At 36.6% G+C, this 19,319-nt stretch overlaps 1 protein-coding gene across 3 annotated transcripts in view; it reads left to right on the top strand.

The window, feature by feature from the left end:
* Dpp10 (dipeptidyl peptidase like 10) overlaps positions 1 to 19,319 on the top strand; it is a 1,656,730-nt gene that overhangs the window by 1,215,701 nt on the left and 421,710 nt on the right. For all 3 annotated transcript variants that reach the window (NM_001415116.1, NM_001415117.1, NM_001012205.2), the window contains 1 exon segment: positions 17,512 to 17,606. In NM_001415116.1, the coding sequence (NP_001402045.1) occupies positions 17,512 to 17,606 (95 nt within the window).

Below are 19,319 nucleotides of genomic sequence, written 5' to 3'. Positions count from 1 at the left end.
AATAAAAACTATATGGTATTGATGTAGAGATAGGCAGGTGGATCAATGGAATAGAGTGGAAGACCCAGAAATGAACCCACACATCTATGGTCACTTGATCTTTGACAAACAAGCTAAGAAAAAAAAAAGCCAGTGAAAAATGCATTTTCAACAAATGGTGCTGGTTAAAGTGGACATACAAATCGATTCATTCTTATCTCCTTATACAAAGCTCAAGTACAAGTGGATCAAGGACTTCCACATCAAACCAGATAGCAATGGTTTATTCTTTAAGACCAAGAATCATCAAATGGGACCTCATAAAATTGCAAAGTTTCTGAAAGGCAAAGGGCATTGTCAGTGGGACAAAACAGCAACCAACAGACTGGGAAAAGATCTTTACCAATCCTATATCTGATAGAGGGGTAGTATCCAATATATACAAAGAACTTAAGAAGTTAGACTACAGAGAATCAAATAACACTATTAAAACATGGGGTACAGAGCTAAACAAAGAATTCTCGTTTGAGAAATATTAAATGGCCATGAAACTCTTAAAGAAATGTTCAACATCCTTAGTCATCAGGGTAATGCAAATCAAAACAACCCTGAGGTTCTACCTCACACCAGTCACCAATGGCTAAGATAAAAACTTAAGTGATAGCAGATGCTGGTGAGGATGTGATCCCTCCAGTGTTGGTAGAATTGCAAGCTGGCACAACCACTGCGGAAATCAACCTGGTGGTTCCTCAGAAAATTTGAGATAGTACTACCTGAGGACCCAGCTATACCACTCCTGGGAATATACTCAAAAGATGCTCCAACATATAACAAGGACACATGCTTTACTATGTTCAAAGCAGCCTTATATATAATAGTCAGGAGGTGGAAAGAACTCAGATCTCCTTCAACAGAGGAATGGATACAGAAAATGTGGTACATTTACACAGTGGAGTACTACTCATTTATCGAAAACAGTGACTTCATAAAATTTTAAGCAAATGGATGGAACTAGAAAATATCCTGAGTGAGGTAACCCAGTCACAAAAGCACACACATGGTATGTACACACTAATAAGTAGATATTACCCCCAAAGCTCAGAATAGCCAAGATAAAATTTATACGTCACATGAAGCTCAAGAAGAAGGAAGACCAAAGTGTGGTCTTCGAGGGGGAACAAAATACATACAGCAAAATATATGGAGACAAAGTGTGGAGCAGAGACTGAAGAGAAGGCCATCCAGAGACTGCCATGCCTGAGAATCCTTCCCAAGTACAGTTACCAAACCCAGACACTGTTACCAATGCTAAGAAGTGCATGCTGACAAGAGCCTGATATAGTTGTCTCCTGAGAGGCTCTACCAGAGCCTCACAAATACAGAGGCAACTGCTTGCAGCCAACTCCTGATCTGAGAAGGAGTCCCCAAGGGAGGAGTTAGAGAAAGGACTGACGTGGCTGAAGAGGATGGAAACCCCTTAAGAACAATATCAACCCCCAGAGCTCCCAGCGTAAACCACCAACCAAACAGTACACATGGAGGAACTCATGGCTATAGCTGCATATGTAGCAAAGGATGACTTTGTTTGCCAACAATGGGAGGAGAAGTCCTTGATCCTGTGAAGGCTGGATTCCCCAATCTAGGGGAATGCCAGGTTGGGGAGGCAGGAGGGAGTGGGTGGCTGGGTGGTTGGGGAAGCACCTTCAAAGACTTTGTGGTAGGGGTACGATAGGGGGTTTCTGGTGGGGAAATTCCGGGAAAGGGGTAACATTTGAAATGAAAATAAAGAAAATACCCAATAAAAAAGATAAAAACTCAATACGAATTCCAAAAAAATAAAAAGGAATAATTAAGTAAAGGCTACAGTGTCCCCAGGTTCTGTTGGCATCTACTAATCAAGCAAAAGGCCAAGAACTCATGTTATTCCCCCTTCCTATCCAGAAATAGCCATACCTTCCAAATGATCAACTTCTTTTTCAAAGAAGAACCTTTCCTCATAACTGCTTTTAGTCAGTTATAGTGCACACCAGAGAGAGCACAGCTAAATCTACTATGTAAGTGGAGAATCATCAGTGATTTTTGGTTTGTTTGCTTCTTTTAATCAACTGAGCTTTGATAAGATTCAAAACTTAAAGAAGTAAAAGAAAGCTTAAAAAACAATTCTTGCCTCCCCCAATGAAAAAAAATATTATTGTCTAAAATTACTATCACTATCTCATTTACGCTGAAATTAGCCTTAAATCTAGCTAAAGTTTCATTTTTTTATTATTTTGATGTGTGAATAGATATGAGCATGGGAGATATGTGTACATTTTCTGGGTGCTTGAGTACCTATGCATATAGGGTCATGTACCTTGGAAAGGAGAACATCATCTTTTCCATTCTGCTATTCTTCACCTCACTACTTGGAGGCATGGTCTCAGACAGAACCTGGAGTATTGTCCAGCTATCCCAGTGCAGTCAGCAACCCTAGTCATCCTGTTCTTGCTTCTCTGAATGGTGGAGTTAAAGGCATGCATGGGCCTCAGGATCCAAATTCCTGTCGTCCTGCCTGTGAAACAAGCGCACCTAACCTTTGATCCATATACCACTCTAGTCTCTATTTATAGTTTGCCAACATTGGTAACTCTCTTATAACCATTTTTTTCATAAAGCATTTCTGTTCTTCATCTTATGGTCCAATTATCTTTGAGAATTTGAATTTTAATCATTCTTGTTGTCACTTCTTTCAAAGTTTTTTTTAATCAATGCAGCATTTCCTCCAATTTATTCAACTAAATCAATTTTCTGTTCAATTATGTCTTACCTTATGATTTAATTACATACTTGTTGGAGTGCAGTGATCAATTTTGCTCTTTAGAGATTTAATTGAAATACGCAGAAATTGATAAATGAATGCCATTATGCATTTGAACAGTCACAGCATCTGTTGTTTAAAAGTGTGAATTAATTTGTCAGACAACAGAATCTTCACAGTTACTTTATATACTTAAGTTCACAACTTTATAGTCAGTGTTTTCTTCATTGCTTTTCACATATCACCATGTTTTCCTCTTCTATATTCAATAATATATTTCAATGTATATTTCTTTAAGTAATGTTCTAGTCCATGTGATTTGATAGTGTTGGAGGTGAGAAATACCCAGTGTAAAATTGTGTGAACAAGTGATTATGCCTGTCAGCTTATGGGCATGTGATTGTAGGGCCAGAGTTTGATGGCAGGTGTTTTCTTCAATAGCTTTGGAGATTAAATCTCTCACTGGATCTGCAGCTGTCTAATTATACTAGTTAGTCTAGGTGACCAGTAAGCCTTAGGTGTCCTCTTGTCTGAGCCTCTATTGCACTAACAGATGCAAGGCACAACTAAGTATGTGTTTTCTGAAAATCAAATTCATGTCTTCATGCTCATGGAGTGGGCAGTTTATGAGCTAAGTCATCTTCCAAGCTTACTATGTCTGTCTATTCTTTAAATCATGTTAAAGTGAGTACATAGTATTAAGCTTTCAAAACAAACAAGGGGGAATTGTATGAATGTAGTACTATGACTAATTTATATTTTAATCCTTTTTGCCATTGTGAGAATCAACAGGGGTTTTTCACATACTAAACACATGCTTTACCACTGAGCTGTTCCTCTAGACCCAAATGCATAATTTCAAGAGAATAAATTACCGTACGACATTTAAATTCCTTGTGATTAGAAATGTGTATTCTTAAAGGAAACACATTAAAACTTTTATTTTACCTTGATATATTTGGGTCACACTGTTTTTGCTGCAGTGAATATACATTTCTTTAATAAAAATATTATCCTGGATCCCTTATCCCCTTTTCTTTGTCATTTCAGGTGTGTTTGTACTATAAGTGTTCAGAATGTGATAGTGTGCTTTAGGGACTAATGAGGTAGAAAAATAGGCAAGACCAAGGGTGGTGTATACATGAAGGTGTGAATTCGAATCCCTAGCATGAAAGAAGGTGGACTTGGCTGCATGCATTTGTAACCCCAGAGCTGGTGTGTATGATGAATTCAGGAGAGGCAATGGGACTCACTGGCTTCCGGTGTCATGGGTTCAAGTGAAGCACTCTGTATCAAAGAAATAAAATGGAAAGTGACAGAGCAGGACACCCGACATTCTCCTATTAGCCTCTAATCATGCATCTTATTATATCCATTTGGTAGACCAGTTGATTATACTGCCTCATAGCAGAAGGTTGCTGATTTTGAACAGTAAACAGTGTTGTTTAGGATGGTATCAGGCCATTTTACACTGACTAAACTTCGAAGGATTCAGGGCTGATATCCAACCACCTAAGCTAGGGGTAGTTCCAAGTCTACAGATAGACATTTAAATAATAAAGCATAGGATTTTTTAATGAAAACCAAGGACCAGATCATGATTAAATTTGTAGAATTCATTATGTCTCTAATTTCTAAGTTCAACAAAGCATTATCTAATTTATGATTAAGGAAATACCACCATGAAATGTGAAATCATTTAATTAGTGATGTCAAAATTAAAACATTTGAGAGGAGAGGGATGGTTAAGATTGAGGATTTATAGCTTTTAAGTGAATAATTGGAAACCATGGGTCTGAACTTCCCTCCTACTTACAAAGGGGCAAAAGACTATACCCAAAAATACCTGTGTGCAGGAATGAGGTTTTTGAAGTGAAGAATATTTGTTACAATTTTAAACAAGATGTCAACAAACTATAAGGACCACAGCCCTAAACTGTGGCAATTAGCAGCCTAAAGAATTTATTTTAATTCTACAGATACAGCTTAGTGGTGGCAAGACTTACTTTAAAAAATTGTGTATTTTATTTTGTTTTTTAGAAAACTTACATTAAAATAGTTCTTTAGCAACTTCCTAGATGTATATAATCCGTGTTGCCTGACCTCACACCACACTATGAAATAGCAGTACAAAAGTATAAAACAATTTTAATAGGATTTATATTTTAATAATATTTGAATTGTTATTATATTAGATCCAGTGGAAAGAAAGCGCAGAGGTAAAATCCACATCTAGGTGGTTGGCAGCAAGAAATAAAGTGCATTTATTCATGCATGCAAAACCAGTCAGAAATAAGCATGCAGTAGCCAAGTACATTTTAGATTAGATTTGCAATTTCATCAAAACATAAACAATATTTTAAACCAGAGTTATATAGTGTGTTATAAAATTATAGCTATGAATATCTATCATCATATAAAAATCCATAACAATTTAAAATATGAGACTTGTTGCTTTCGTAGTCTGTAAGGAGATACAATAATAAACAGAGAGTTCATTAGTACTAAAAATTTCATAATTGTTGCTTTATACCATATTATCCATTTAAAATGGTGACATGACATGGTAGGTTATAAGCTATGTGGTTGACAAGGTTGCTGTCTTAAAACATATTTGATATATATATATATATATATATATATATTATATATATATATAATGAGAGTTCCATCTAAGTTACATACACATATATCCTAAATGAGAGTTGAATTGCATATCTACTTATGTAAAGACCTTTTAAAATATAAGCTTTTTGTTATTAAAGTTTAAACTCATATACTGTTACAGATTATATAGATTTAAAATCAAACAGAATGAGTAAATATAAACCATCAGGTAAAAGTTTACAGAGTAATTTTGAGATTTTTTTCCTTTCTTTTTTTTTATTTGATATTTTATTTATTTATATTTCAAATGTTATCCCCTTTCCCGGTTTCCCCTCTGGAAAACCCCTATCCCATCCTCCTTGCCCCTGTTTCTATGAGGGTGCTCACTCACCCACCCACCCACCTACTCCCACCTCCTTGCCCTGGCATTTCCCTATGCTGGAGCATTGAGTCTTCCCAGGATGTCTCTTCCCATTGATGTCCAAGGAGACCATCGACTGCTACATATGCAACTAGAGCCATGGTTCCCTCTTTGGTTTAGAAGCCCTAAATTTAGTTCATAAAACCTATTCTGTGACTTACAAAAATGTCTAACTCTAATCTCTGAAGATCTCTAATGAATTCCATAGACACATGGCATGCATATGGTATTAATACATTCATGCAGGCAAATGATCCTATATATAACATAAACAAATCTACAAGTGTTTTATTTTTCCAAAGATTTATTTTCTAAGACTTCTACTCAGGTGAAAAAAGAATTAGAGTCGTTTCTCTCTCTCTCTCTCTCTCTCTCTCTCTCTCTCTCTCTCTCTCTCTCTGTGTGTGTGTGTGTGTGTGTGTGTGTGTGTGCATGAGCAATTACAGTCAATGCATTTAGACATCATTGGACAACTTGTGGATGTTGGTTTTCTACACGTATCCTTTGGGTTCCAGAGATCAAATTCAGGTCATTAGACTTAGCTGCAAGTACTTTTACCCATTGAGCTATCTGTGGATCCAGAAAACTCTTACTTTGTATATGACACATGGTCACCTGACTATTCTCCTATGCAAATGGAAAATGGGAGCAATTCATTTACTCTTTTTACATGAAAAAAGGCAAAGCACAATAGAAAAAAACTGGAGAGATGGGAGAGGTGGTTTGTACTTTTGGGCAAGCTTTTTCATACATATTTATTTATCCCCTTATTTTTAGTTCAGATGTGAACTTAATTAATTGGCCTATATAAGTCACGGTGATTCTGACTTACAGGTCTTTAAGAACAAAACCATAGTCAAATCTACAGGTGTATATATCTTGTAATCACAGGTATAAACGTTTAGTCACGTACAAGTGTATATGTAACTGTCTTTCCTCTTGTGTATTGAAGCCAAAGTCGATGCCAGGTGTCTTCCATAGTTAACTCTGTTCCTGATGACTTTTGTAGACAATGTCTCTCACAGAACCTAGAGTGTATCAATCTGTTAGCGTGCTGGTCAGTAAGCTTCAGCATGTGTAGCCTCTTTATATTTCCCCAGAGCAGAGATGACAGGCATGCACATCCATACCCATGTCTCTACATGGATTAGGGAGACCAAAGTTCAGGTTTTCATGCTTGTGATTCAAGACCTTTGGCATTAGGATGTTTCCCTTGGGACCCGCAAGCGACTTTTATGTTATGAGAAATGTTGACCCCAATCCATAATTATAAAACATGAGACTCAGAGTAGGGGGAATGTGGCAGTTAATTTTAAAACCTGCAAAAGCCAAGCCAGGGTAAATACTGATTGAGGCAGAGAATAATATGGATAAACTGTCCAGCGAGCAAGCAACTTCCCACGTTACACTCTGCTGAGTAATCTGCTTTGCTCTTCCATATCAGCTATGACTTACCTTTCTCTTTGCTACTTTTCTGTCCATTTCTCAATAGAAGCTGTGCATGGGTTTGGCTCTCAGCTAATAGCTAAGCTTCATATTTGACTAGTCTGTAGGTCACAAAGCTTGGTTCTCAGGAAAGTTCTACTCTAAATTTCTAGTTTTGGTGGTAGAGGAAACTTGACTGAGTGGTGGTGGTGGGTAGTCACATTAGCAGCAGGAGCTTACTGTTTCCTCTTCATCTGTACTTAGACCTACACTGACCTTTTGAGAAACACTGCTGTCCATGTCACAGGCTACCATGACTGGAAAGCTCCTTGAGCTTGGTGCAAAATGGAGGACTCCTCTTTTCAGCTGTTTTTCTTTTCTCAGCTTTTCTCTTTCTTATCTACAGAGTGTTTCTAAGTACAAGTACCTGACCTTATCTGGAGGACCACCCTGTACAGAGTTTCTTGCAAGCGCTGCATCATTCAGCATATGTCTATCTCATACATTTCCCTCTATATGATAGTTAATTACTATGTTATGACCAATCAGTTTTAACCACCTGTAAATCCAAAAAATCTCTCAGCATGTTCTTGGAATTATTCTGCATGTAAACAAAGCATGTCCAACCTAGACAATAATGTATATGAACCATGTAAATCCTCTCCTTTCCATGAGATCTATATAACACTTGTTCATCCCAAATAAAGGTGATTTATTCTGTCTCACTGAAGCTGATCTTGGAACAAAATCAATCCATAGGTCTTCAAGCCAACAGCCCCTCTGGAGAAGGGAGAGTCAAACTGACTTAAGATAATTTTATTTTGAAAACCAGGCAATTCTTATAATGTTGATCTGACCTAAGATATTTAACTAAGACAAAGGGAGACTTTGTTGAAGTTTTCCTTTTGCTTGATGATTACAACAGATTATGCATTTAGGTAGAGCCCTTTGAGTGTATTACTTTGAAGTTAATAAAGCTTTTGGTACAGGTGTTGAAAAAAATAAAGAAGAAGGAGAAGAAATGAAAAAAAAACAGAAATCATTAAAGCTATTCTTAAGCTATTGCTGTTGTTTAAAAAACAGCTTTCTTGGGTGGGGAGAACACATTTGGAAATCTAGAGGAGTCAATGTTCTTCTGTTTTTGTTGTGGTTTGGTTTGGTTTGGTTTGATTTTGGTTATATTTTTGCAAGTAATCAAAAGAATGAAATGATTGTGTGAAAATTGCTGCTATTCCCACTTTAGTTCTAAATCAGATAGACTTAACCAGTTGAAAAGTTGTCAACAGGCCTATTACTTATGCAGCGGATGTTCTTTATCATGAGAAGGGACATTCATATGTTTGACTTCTGTGTGAATTAATATTAACTGTATACAGTTAAGATTTCTAAACAAAGATGACATTTCTTGTGATAGCTTTTTAATGAAATATGTGCTCCTGGCTTTATCTTTTTTCAAAACAATAGGATTTGGATAAAAAGGTAAATATGTGTGTAACTCCCTCTTGTCCCCTCACCACCATAGTGTTTACACTATTCAGATACATTTCAAGTGCTACTCAACTGCTCCTTGGTGGCATTGGATGTTCTCCTGAGCAGCCTAAGGTCATCTGGGAAGAGAAGTTTAATTTAGGTACTGAATGTTTGTCTACAAGTATGTTTTTGAAGGATTTCTTGAGGATTAATGTATGGAATCATATATAGCAGGATAGGCTATCCTACTCAAATAGCAATTAAGACAGCCTCCCCAGACATTTTCACATATAAACCTGATCTAGACAATTCCTGTTAGGTGTCTCTAATTTCTGTCAAACAGAAAGTTCAAATTATCTAGGACAGTGAGTTACAGCTAAATAGGAAATTTTACTGTAGGCAATGAAGGTACTGTCTGATAACATCATTGTCTCTTATGTTAGTGGTCTGTTTAAGTTTAGACATTCTAAAGTTATTTTATTATTGCTAGTTTGTTTAGAATCTTTCCCAGAAAACTGTTACGTTAGACATAGCGATAAACAATGAATGGATGTGAAAGAGACTAAAGATAATACAAGACAGGACGACTCAGGATGTGCAAAATGTTAACTCCACATGATCTCAAAGTTCTAATCAGACTTGAAAATTTTTCTACCCTGGGAATGTCAATGGAAAAATAGTTCTCAGACAGCAGGAGTAAGATGGCTGGTGAGCTTCTCTGTTCATTGTTTCCCTCCCAAAACACTAATTTGAAGTGCTAACATAAAATCAAATGTGATAAAAGATTAAAAAGAGAGGTCAAAACACCTATTCTTGGCATAACAAAGAAAAAAAAAAGATTTTGAAGAAGTCAAGAAAAAAAGAATTGGATGTATCACCAATTCCCCAACTCCAAAAGCTAAGCTTGGAGAAAATGGCCTCTTGGTTGCAGAAGGGAAAAGTAATTAATTTCAACTCTTAGATTGTAACCCACTACGAAGAGCAAAACCCCATGACTCCTAATAGCAAACCAGTCTATACAGAATGAACCCGAGAATTTTGTTGAGCGAGATCTCTTTCATCAGCATTTATCCCTTGTACAATACCCTGGTTGGCTTCAGTGTTATCTCATAGTCAAGTGGGTCCTCACTACGAGCTTCCATCCAGCCTCAAATGAAGTTATCACATAATTACTGAACCTATAGTGTCTCTAGATTAGCCCTGGTCTAGAGTGGAAACCTGTCCATCCCCTCCCTTCTTTTGAGATTACACGGATCTCTTGAAGGAAAACTATATCTGTTCAAAATACTCATAAAATGGCTTCTTCCAAAATATATAAAGTTGTTGAAAACTCAAAGAAAAGGCATTAAAGTTAAATAAAATTGTAAAAAATGTTGAAAGGGATTACATGAACAAATATTAAATGACTGGCATAAAAGGTCAGATGATAGAGTTACTAAGTGAGGAACTTTAAAGAACTGGAACATAAGGATGCTTTAAAACAAATGTAAAGCCCAAAGAGGACCTGCAGCATGTCTGAGTGCATGTAAGTAAATCAGGATGAAAGGCAATATATGATGTGGTTAACTGCAAAAACAGTTGAGGTTGACCATCTTGTCTGTTATTTCCACTTTAGTTTTAGGGAGCATAAGTGTTTGGTTCATGACAGATAAGCAAAGCAGTTATGTAGAATGGGATATCATATACAGTTGGAATCACTAAGAAGTCTTCTTGATAACCATCTAGTTATTATACAGAAAAGTATTAATATAGGAACCAAAGAGGCCTAGTAGTAGGAAGGATATTAAGGGTAGGTATCCTACATTAATTATTTTTCCTGCTGTGTATGAAAATCAACTCATAAAGCAATTAAAGTGGAAGAGTTTATTCTGGCTTAAAGTTCCCAAAGGATAGAGGTCATTATGGAAAGGAACCATGGCAACAGACGGAGGCATTTTGGTTGAATCCACTATCAGAAAGTAAGAAAAGGAAGAGGAAATGGAGCTGGGCTCCTAAAACCATAAAGGACAATTTTCAATGACTCAATTCTTCCAGTGAGGCCTCATGTCGTGAAGATTCAGCAACCTTCTCAAACAGTTAACTGGAGACAAAGTGTTCAACGACACTGGTCTGTAGAGACAATTTCACATTATGATCACAAAATGAAATTTGGAGACAGGGATGAATCTGAAGTAGCCACAGGTTCTAAAGTATTTGCTTTCAATTTACTGAGTTTGAGTACAGTTGTTTGTAAATCTCAAGAGTCAATCAGCATGGTGTCAGTAAAATGATCACTCAGAAAAGTATGGGAAGGAAAAATTGAAGGCAATAGCTGAGCTTTGAAGGTATCCTCTCTGAAGATGAGACCTGTTTGAAGAATCATCGAGGAGGCAGAGGCTCAAAGGCAAGAGACAAGTACCTGGAATCCTTCTGCTCATTTTTGTCTCACTCTGTGAAGTTGAGAAGTTGAGTTAGGGGCCACTGAAAATAGAGAAGCACATGTTGGAACCAGTAATTGTAACTCCCCAGTTTCCAGCTTCAGGAGAGACAGAAACAACTTAGTAGGTTATACTCAGCAGAAAATACTTTAGCATTTCTGGAGACAAGTACCAGCAATGGACACCATGCCTTAGAAATATGTTACATAAAGAAGTTAAAGTGTGGAGTGGTATTGAGCAACTTAAAAATTTGTAGATACAGAAGACCTATAAGAGTAGACTTATTATACTTTCCAATGCAGGGATTATATTCACTATGAATCATATGACTAGTTATTCAAAAACAGCAGAAATCAATGATACTTAAGAACCCAGAATAGAGTGCATTGATCTAATGGAGGGGAAAACAATATTTAAAAAAACCCAAACATGCAAGGTTTTCTCTTTTAAAGTGTTTGTGAGAAAAGAGGATTGTGGATATAATATAACTTGAAATAGATAAAAAAGATGACGTTGTTTCCTGTGGATAGGGGAGGGGTCTTCGGAAATGGTGAGAAATGTCACACTGCTGTTAGGAGCGTTTTCCACTAGTTGGATGGGCACCCTACAGCGCTTCAATCATGAATGGCTCTGGATCCTTGATTAATCCTTGAGTTGTGTAATTAAGGAATGAACTCTTAACTCAATATTTAATAAATCATTTGTGAAATAGTTTGACTTTTTCACAGAAAATTATGACATTCAATAAATTTCAGCTTTGATTTCATAGTATATTGGTTCTGTGTTCTATTTTACATTAAAGTATGATACAGAAAGCATTTTTATAGATATAAAATACATTATTTTAAGTTAAGATCATGTTTGAATCTGATGCCTTAGTAAACCTTACGACTTCCTTTTATGCTATTATAATTTTTTTTAGCTTTTAAAGAATTGTTTATACACACATTTAATATACTAATTCAGTATTAAGCAAGCAAATTCTCTTGCCCAAACTAAATGCATACTTGTACTTTTTTGTAACTGATTAAACAAGTGTCAACTAATGAGGAGACTTTATGGTAATCCATATAAAGCTTGTTTTTTTTTTAGCTGTTAGCTTCCCATAAAACCACCCTGGTAACGCATTAATGGATTGGAATTTATTGCCTGATACTGTTTGTGAGAACATTTTAAAAATTGAAAGCATCTGGGAAGAAGGTGATAGGATATTCTATATTAGTTATTTTCTACATTGCTGTGACTAACTATCTGCCAAAAAGCAACTTAAGGAAGAAGGTGGTTTATTTTCGTTCACAGATAAAGGGTACAAGTCCATCAAGCTTGTAGGACTAAATGATGGCAGGAGTGTGAGTCAGTTGGTCATGTTGCCTCCACAGTCAGGAAACAGAAACAGAGTGATGAATTAAATAGTTCCTCTCTCTCTCTCTCTCTCTCTCTCTCTCTCCCTCTCTCTTTTTGTCCAGCCCATGAGTTACCCTAATCTAGAGTAGCCCTAATAGATGTAATCAGAGATTTGTCTTCAAGGTTATTCTAGATTCATTCAATTTTATGATTCATATAAGTCACCACAGTTATACCATTGTCTCATTCACATTCACACATATCATTCTTAAGCTAGTATATTCTATATTTTTGTCTTCATAGGTGCATAACAAATTCTATAATGTAAAATGCATGAAAAATTGCCATTGGTTTTGATAGTCCAACACTCTATATGAACTTCAAAGTTGAAGTCTCTTCTGAGACAAAATAATCTCTTAACTCTAAGCTATAAAATCAAGAACAAGTTACAGAGTATCAATATGTAACAGCACAGAATAAATATACATATTCCATAAGAGTATAATGAAGACAGAGCAAAATAGAATAATCAGACAATGGCAAGAACCAATCCCAACAGAGCAAACTCCAAATCTTGCAGATGACTAAAAGAATCCTCTGAGCATTAAAGGGATTAACTGATCTCCATATTATGGCTCTACTGCCTCCATCACTAATAGCATCTCTCTGGGACATGCTTCCAACTTTCCTCCGCGTCTGTAGCATTCCTTGTTGGAACCCCCATGATTGTGGTACTGCAAACATCCTGGTGTCTACATTTCAGCTTATGCTTTTTCTTTGTAACTTCATAAGATGCTCTACCTGCCAGTGCCTCATATCAGAGAATTTGAACTTGTAATCCATGACTGGCCTCAAGAGACTTTTGGAAGTTTTGTGCATGCTTCTATGATCCTCTTAGTGTTACATCTGTCATGTTTACAAGGCCAATATCTCATTGGTGGGGATGCCATATTCTGTTGACATGGTGACATGTAGCCTAGGATTCATTAGGCCAAGGTGATTTCTGTTGGCCTACATAGATATTTGGAACAGGAGACATTTCAATTTCTCTTCTTTCAAGTGTCTTTGCTTTCTTCTAAGTTAGATTTTTTAACTGATAGAATCTTATTCTCGGGATACTATTCCTATTGAGTACATCTTTGAATTTACTCAGGAGTCTTGTCTAGGAAAATTTGCTTTTTTAAAATTTCTCTTTGTTTTATCCCACTATAGGTATAAATAAAACCAGTGCACAGTAACCTTACCACAGTCTGATTGTGACGTCTTAATAATTCCTTTACCAAACACTTAGTATATTTCTTTAAAATTCAGATTCACATAAGTTCTCAGAGACTGGGTAGAATTTTTTTTAATCTTTTTTTTCCATCTTTATTAACATGAGTATTTCTTACTTACATTTCGATTGTTATTCCCCTTCCCAGTTTCCGGGTCAACATCCCCCTAACCCCTCCCCCTCCCCTTCTGTATGGGTGTTCCTCTCCCCATCCTCCCCCCATTACAAACAACACCATTTGCTCATATATGGCAAAATGGCTCTTAGCCTAGTTCCTCATAGAGTTTTGTCCCCCTTGGAAACTGCATAAGCCAAGCCTCCACTGTGCACATTTCTCTTGCAGTCTGTTTTTCCCAATTCCTATCAAGATGGCCTATTGAAATCTGCATAAACTAGCCTAGGACTTTTCTAGGTCAACATTCAAACCTCTTATAACTTCTTCCTGTGAACTTTTAAAGATCTGTAGGTAATATCATCACTTCATTGCAGCCATATTTCAGCTCCTTAAGCTGGAATATCTGTTAGTTACTTATCTCATTACTGTGTCAGAATACCTGAGCAGAGCAGTTTGCAGGACAAAGGAACTCCATCTCCATCATGGTAGTGAAGGTGAAGTAGCAGGCACTGTAGCTCTGCCTGACACCTGCTCAGAATGAAGGGAGATATGAGCTCCCATGCTCAGCCAACATTTAAGTGTTAATCTTCATCCCACAGAATATAGGTTTTCATATTTCCAATTAATCTAACCTAGAAAATCCTTCACTGAGCTTTGTATCTAAGGCAAGTCTAGATCCTGTCAACTTGACAAACAACATTCACCATTACAGGGATGATGTAAGCCTTTTGGGGGACTGGAGTTTTCATAGCCGGGGCAGTTGTTTCAGTGTGAAAACTTTAAATGAAGTACATTTCATGCTGTTTTACAGCTAATTCATCTCCTAGGCCTGCTTGCCTGTGATCATGTTTATAGCATATCAAGATAAAAATTATATGAAGTGTCTATTCTTAACATTAGGTTGAAGAGATACAAATTACTGGGTTCCATTTACCTGAACAATCTAAGACTCAATATATGGTATATATTTTTTAATATTGTACTTTTATATCTTTGGGTATTTTACTTGGGTATATGTTTGTGCACTATACATACACAGTGCCAATGGAAACCAGATCCTCTTGAACTAAAGTTACAGGTAATTGTGAGTATCATGTGATTGTGAAAATTAAACCTGAGTCTTGTGAAAGAGAAAGCAGTACTTTTAAATGATAGTCATCTCTTCAGTTCTTGCTGTGTTATTTTCTTGTTACTCAAATTATAGGAGGAGAAAGAAGAAAGATATATATATATATATATATATATATATATATATATATATATAGAGAGAGAGAGAGAGAGAGAGAGAGAAAGGTCAGGGATGGAGGGAGGGAGGGAAGGAAGGAAGGAAAGAAGGGAGGGAGGGAGGGAGGGAGGGAGGGACCTTTATGACAGCCATATTTGTTTATCAGTGTTGGAGACTGCAAATGTAAGCCCTGAGAATTGAGGAGATAGACAGTGAGGCCTCTATCAAATATTTTCCTCTTAAAAAACTGATGAGTTAAATATGTGTTTCAGATAATTGGCTCTTAGAATTCAAGGAGCTGAAAAGAAGGAAATATTATTTAATCAGGGCACTGTAGTGGCATATATAAAGCTGTGTTTTAAGGATGCTTGAAATGTACCTAGCTTACTATTCCCATATTAAGGTACTTCACTCCTGGATGACTCATCCACAGTTCATTGCCCAATATCAAATAAGTTATAATGCATGTTAGAATCTCTTTGCTGTGATGCTACTTATTAATCTAGAAAGGGAAATTCTGAAAAAAACAGGTGGGTCCCATAGTGATTGTAAGTCAACCAGCAAGTCAGGATGAATGTGGAAACCAGGAAACTAGAAAGATTGGCTTGAAAAACAATCAATACAGACTGATATTAAAGGTTTTTGCATTATTTCCTGAAAACTTTTTTCTGTATTGAGCTAAAGAGGTTCACATGGATTGAAAAGGAAAAGAGTTTCCTCTAATGAAATATAAAGACCAGGAGGAAAAATTGGGGGATATGGCATGAAGAGCTAGTGGAATTCACAAATCTCAAGTCCAATTATCCAACAAAATTGACTTTAAAATAATCAATGCTAAGTGTAGCCTTTATTTTCTCAAGCTTAATTTTTTTCTACTTTGGTTCTAAGAGAAATAATGATTCATATTCCTACCTCTATCCTGAATAAAAAATGTATACTTAGAGTTGTCTTTGTCTGTGGGAGTCCATGCAGCATGACTTACATTCTCTCATTCTATGATCAGTTGGCTCAAGACTGTTCATAATAAGAAGTACCCTTTCAGACCTTCTTTGTCTCTGCTACTTCAGACATTATCATGTTCAACATTATGCTATGGGATGACTTTCTGAGAGATGAACATCCAAGGATGTAGGGCTACATGTATCTCTGATGCAAAACAAGGGCATGCAAGGTTGTAGTAATAACTAACAGTACAGCAAAAGTCTGTGGAGACATGATTATTCAAGAAATGATGCTTAGTTCTTTTTACTAATCTATGATGATATGCTCATGAAAATAAAGGAGTTCAAACAAACAAACAAACAAACAAACAAAAAAACAGAAAATGAAGGAGTCCAACGTAGATCTATCAGGCAGGAAATTACTGAGTGGGGTAAACTGAGTTTATTTTGTCAAGTCTGTGGTCACTGAGATTAGGAAAACTGAGATTGAATCAATGAGTAAGACCACATGGGACAAAGGTAGCCTGTCATGATTTTTACAGTTTGGGAAAGGAAGCAATGAGAAGAGATGAAATAGAAAGCACCCCAGAGGCTTAGTCTTAATGTGAATATGTCATTTACACTGAAGGTCTATGATGTTGATAGGCAAAGTGAATGCCAAGACTGGCAGCTGATTGCAGAAACCAAGGAAGCCTGTGCTGTATTATCTTGGTTGATGGTTGATGGTTGATGTGGATGGGGGGAAGGCCCAGACTACTGTAGGTGATGCCATTACTGGACTGCCCACCGACCAATCTGAGGGAAGTAATCCCATAAAAGAAACCGCACTTCTCAGCTATATTTAGTTTTGTATAAAATTTACAAAAATTAACCATCACATATGAAAAGCCGTTTTGAAGCAGAAAAGCTATTTCAAATAAAGACCATCTTAGAAAGTTGTCAAAATGGATTGGAATGGTATGATAAGGGCTTTGGTGATTTTAATCTGTGATCATACAAAACTAGTAAAACACCACAGAAGGGAATCTCTTGTGCAAAAAGGATACAGTTGATATAGGGCTAGAAATGAACCCAAGTGTGCAGGAAAGTTTTTTGTATGGGATAACTTAGCCTTATGACTTCTCAATAAATTGGTAGCTCTTGTAATTTAAACATTGGATTGTGGATTAAAAGAAGAATGTCTTCTTTTGAAATTTGGAGGATATTCTTTTTGCCTCTTCTTTCAAAGTGGGTGGCACATTGCCTATGTTTTAATTAATTTCCATTTGTTATGCAATGAAAATTAGAATCCCTATCTCCCTTTGTTCAAAGCACAATGAAACATGTCTTAGGAAGGTTTCCTGTTATTCCCAGAAGACTAATATGATCCAAGTGCAGAAATCTGCTTCAGTTATTGAAGGCTAACAACCATGTGTGTTTATAATGCACCTTTTCTCCCTTACAGATAGGAAACTCTAGGGATGCACTTTTCATTTGTGAATGTCTTTCCTGTTGCAGATACAGATGTGGTATATAAAACCGACAATGGGCACGTCATGAAGCTGAATGCAGAAACAAACGCTACCACGTTGTTATTGGACAACTCAACTTTCGTAAGTAATGAGTACTTAACTGTAGGATGCATTCCTTCCACTGCTCATCGGCAAACTCTCTCGTGGTACTTAAATATCTGTAACCCTGCTCTAGTACACTATCCTATTTCTGGAAGAAAACTGAGACACAGATATTTTAAGATATTGAGAAATTACTCTTCTCACTGGTTCCATTGTCTCCTTTAATAGGTAGTTTCAGTTTGTACCTTGGTAATGGAAACTTTCCCCAGGACATTTGTTGTAGAGGTGTTGTCCAAAGTTGCTTTTGATCCCTTAGTCAGGGATAACTGGCTGCGGCTCTGGGGTTTGTTACTGGGTTTTATTTATTCCATTTTGCTTTAGTCTGTATGACTTTTTATTTCTGTCAGTGCCACACTGGTTTGGTTACAGTTCTGTGATAATTTGAGAGCCTGTAACATTTTTCTTGCTGTTTAAGGTTGCCAGGCTGTTGCTGATCTTTATGTTTGTGTGTATTTGAACTATTTCCTCTAAGTGTTTGAAGAATTCTTTGGGATTTCTATGCTGAGTGCACTGAATCTATAGATTGGTTTCAGTAACAAAGCTGTTTTTACAATATTAATCCTGTCAATGAACACAGGAGATTTGTCCATCTCTAGTGTCTTTTAAATTACTGTCTTCTGTTTTGAAGTTTTATTGTAGCAGGCCTCTATCCATTGCTTAAGTTAAGGACTAGATTTATTTTTAACCCACTGTTAGAACAATTGCCTTCTGTCTGTCTGTCTCTCTGTCTATCTGTCTATCTCTGTGTGTATGCAGAGTGTGAGTAGTATGTGTTTGTGTGTGGTGTGTTCTTGAGTGTGTGTGTGTGTGTGTGTGTGTGTGTGTGTGTGTGTGTGTGTGTGTGTTGGCCAGAGGTGGACACCAGATATCTTCATCCTCAATTGTTTTCCACTTTAGATTTGAGATGGATTCCCTTCACTGGACCTGGAGTTCAAAAGTTTGCTCTCCTGGCTGGCCAGCAAACCCCTGGAATCATTCTGTTTCATTCTAGGCCTGGGATTATATTGCATTACCACAATTATATTATATATATTATATTCCATACAACTTTTTACATGGATATTAGGAATTTAAGATCAGGGTCTCATATTTGCCTGGCAAACATTTTACCAACTGCACAATCTCACATGTAAAGAGTGTTCATCAGATCGAAGAATTTTCTGGCTTAGTCATTGGTGCCTTTTAAGCTTTGGATTGTGTTGTTGCAAATTGGATGCTTTTACTTCTTCTCTTCTTATTAGTTCCACTTTTATTCCTATGCTGTTTCTGTCAGAGCGGAAATTGAGCATCACATTGAGCAAGGCTGCAGAAAGTAGATAGCTTTGTTTTCTTTGTGATTTTAGAGGAAATGCTTTCTGCTTTCTAATTTGGCATAGTGTTATATATGGCATTTTTATATTTAAAGACATCCCTTTTGTTCCTAATTTCTTCAGGGACATTATCATGAAGCAGTATTGAACTTTATCAAAGCTTTATCTACATAAGGTGATGCTGTGATTCTGCTTCTTATCTGCTGTATTTCATTTATGCATCAGTATATGCTGAACTAATCTTAAAGCCTTATAATGAAAGTTACTCTGTCATGGTGTATTGTTCTGGTTCTCTGTCTATTGCTGTGATAAAACACCAAGACCTAAAGCAACTTAAAGAAGAAAGAGTTTTATTCTCCTTAAGATTTTGGTCACAGTTCAG

This window comes from Rattus norvegicus, chromosome 13, assembly GCF_021556685.1.
Source record: "Rattus norvegicus strain SHRSP/BbbUtx chromosome 13, alternate assembly SHRSP_T2T, whole genome shotgun sequence".
In the NCBI taxonomy this organism is placed as follows: Eukaryota; Metazoa; Chordata; class Mammalia; order Rodentia; family Muridae; genus Rattus; species Rattus norvegicus.
This window is presented reverse-complemented; position numbering and strand designations above follow the sequence as displayed.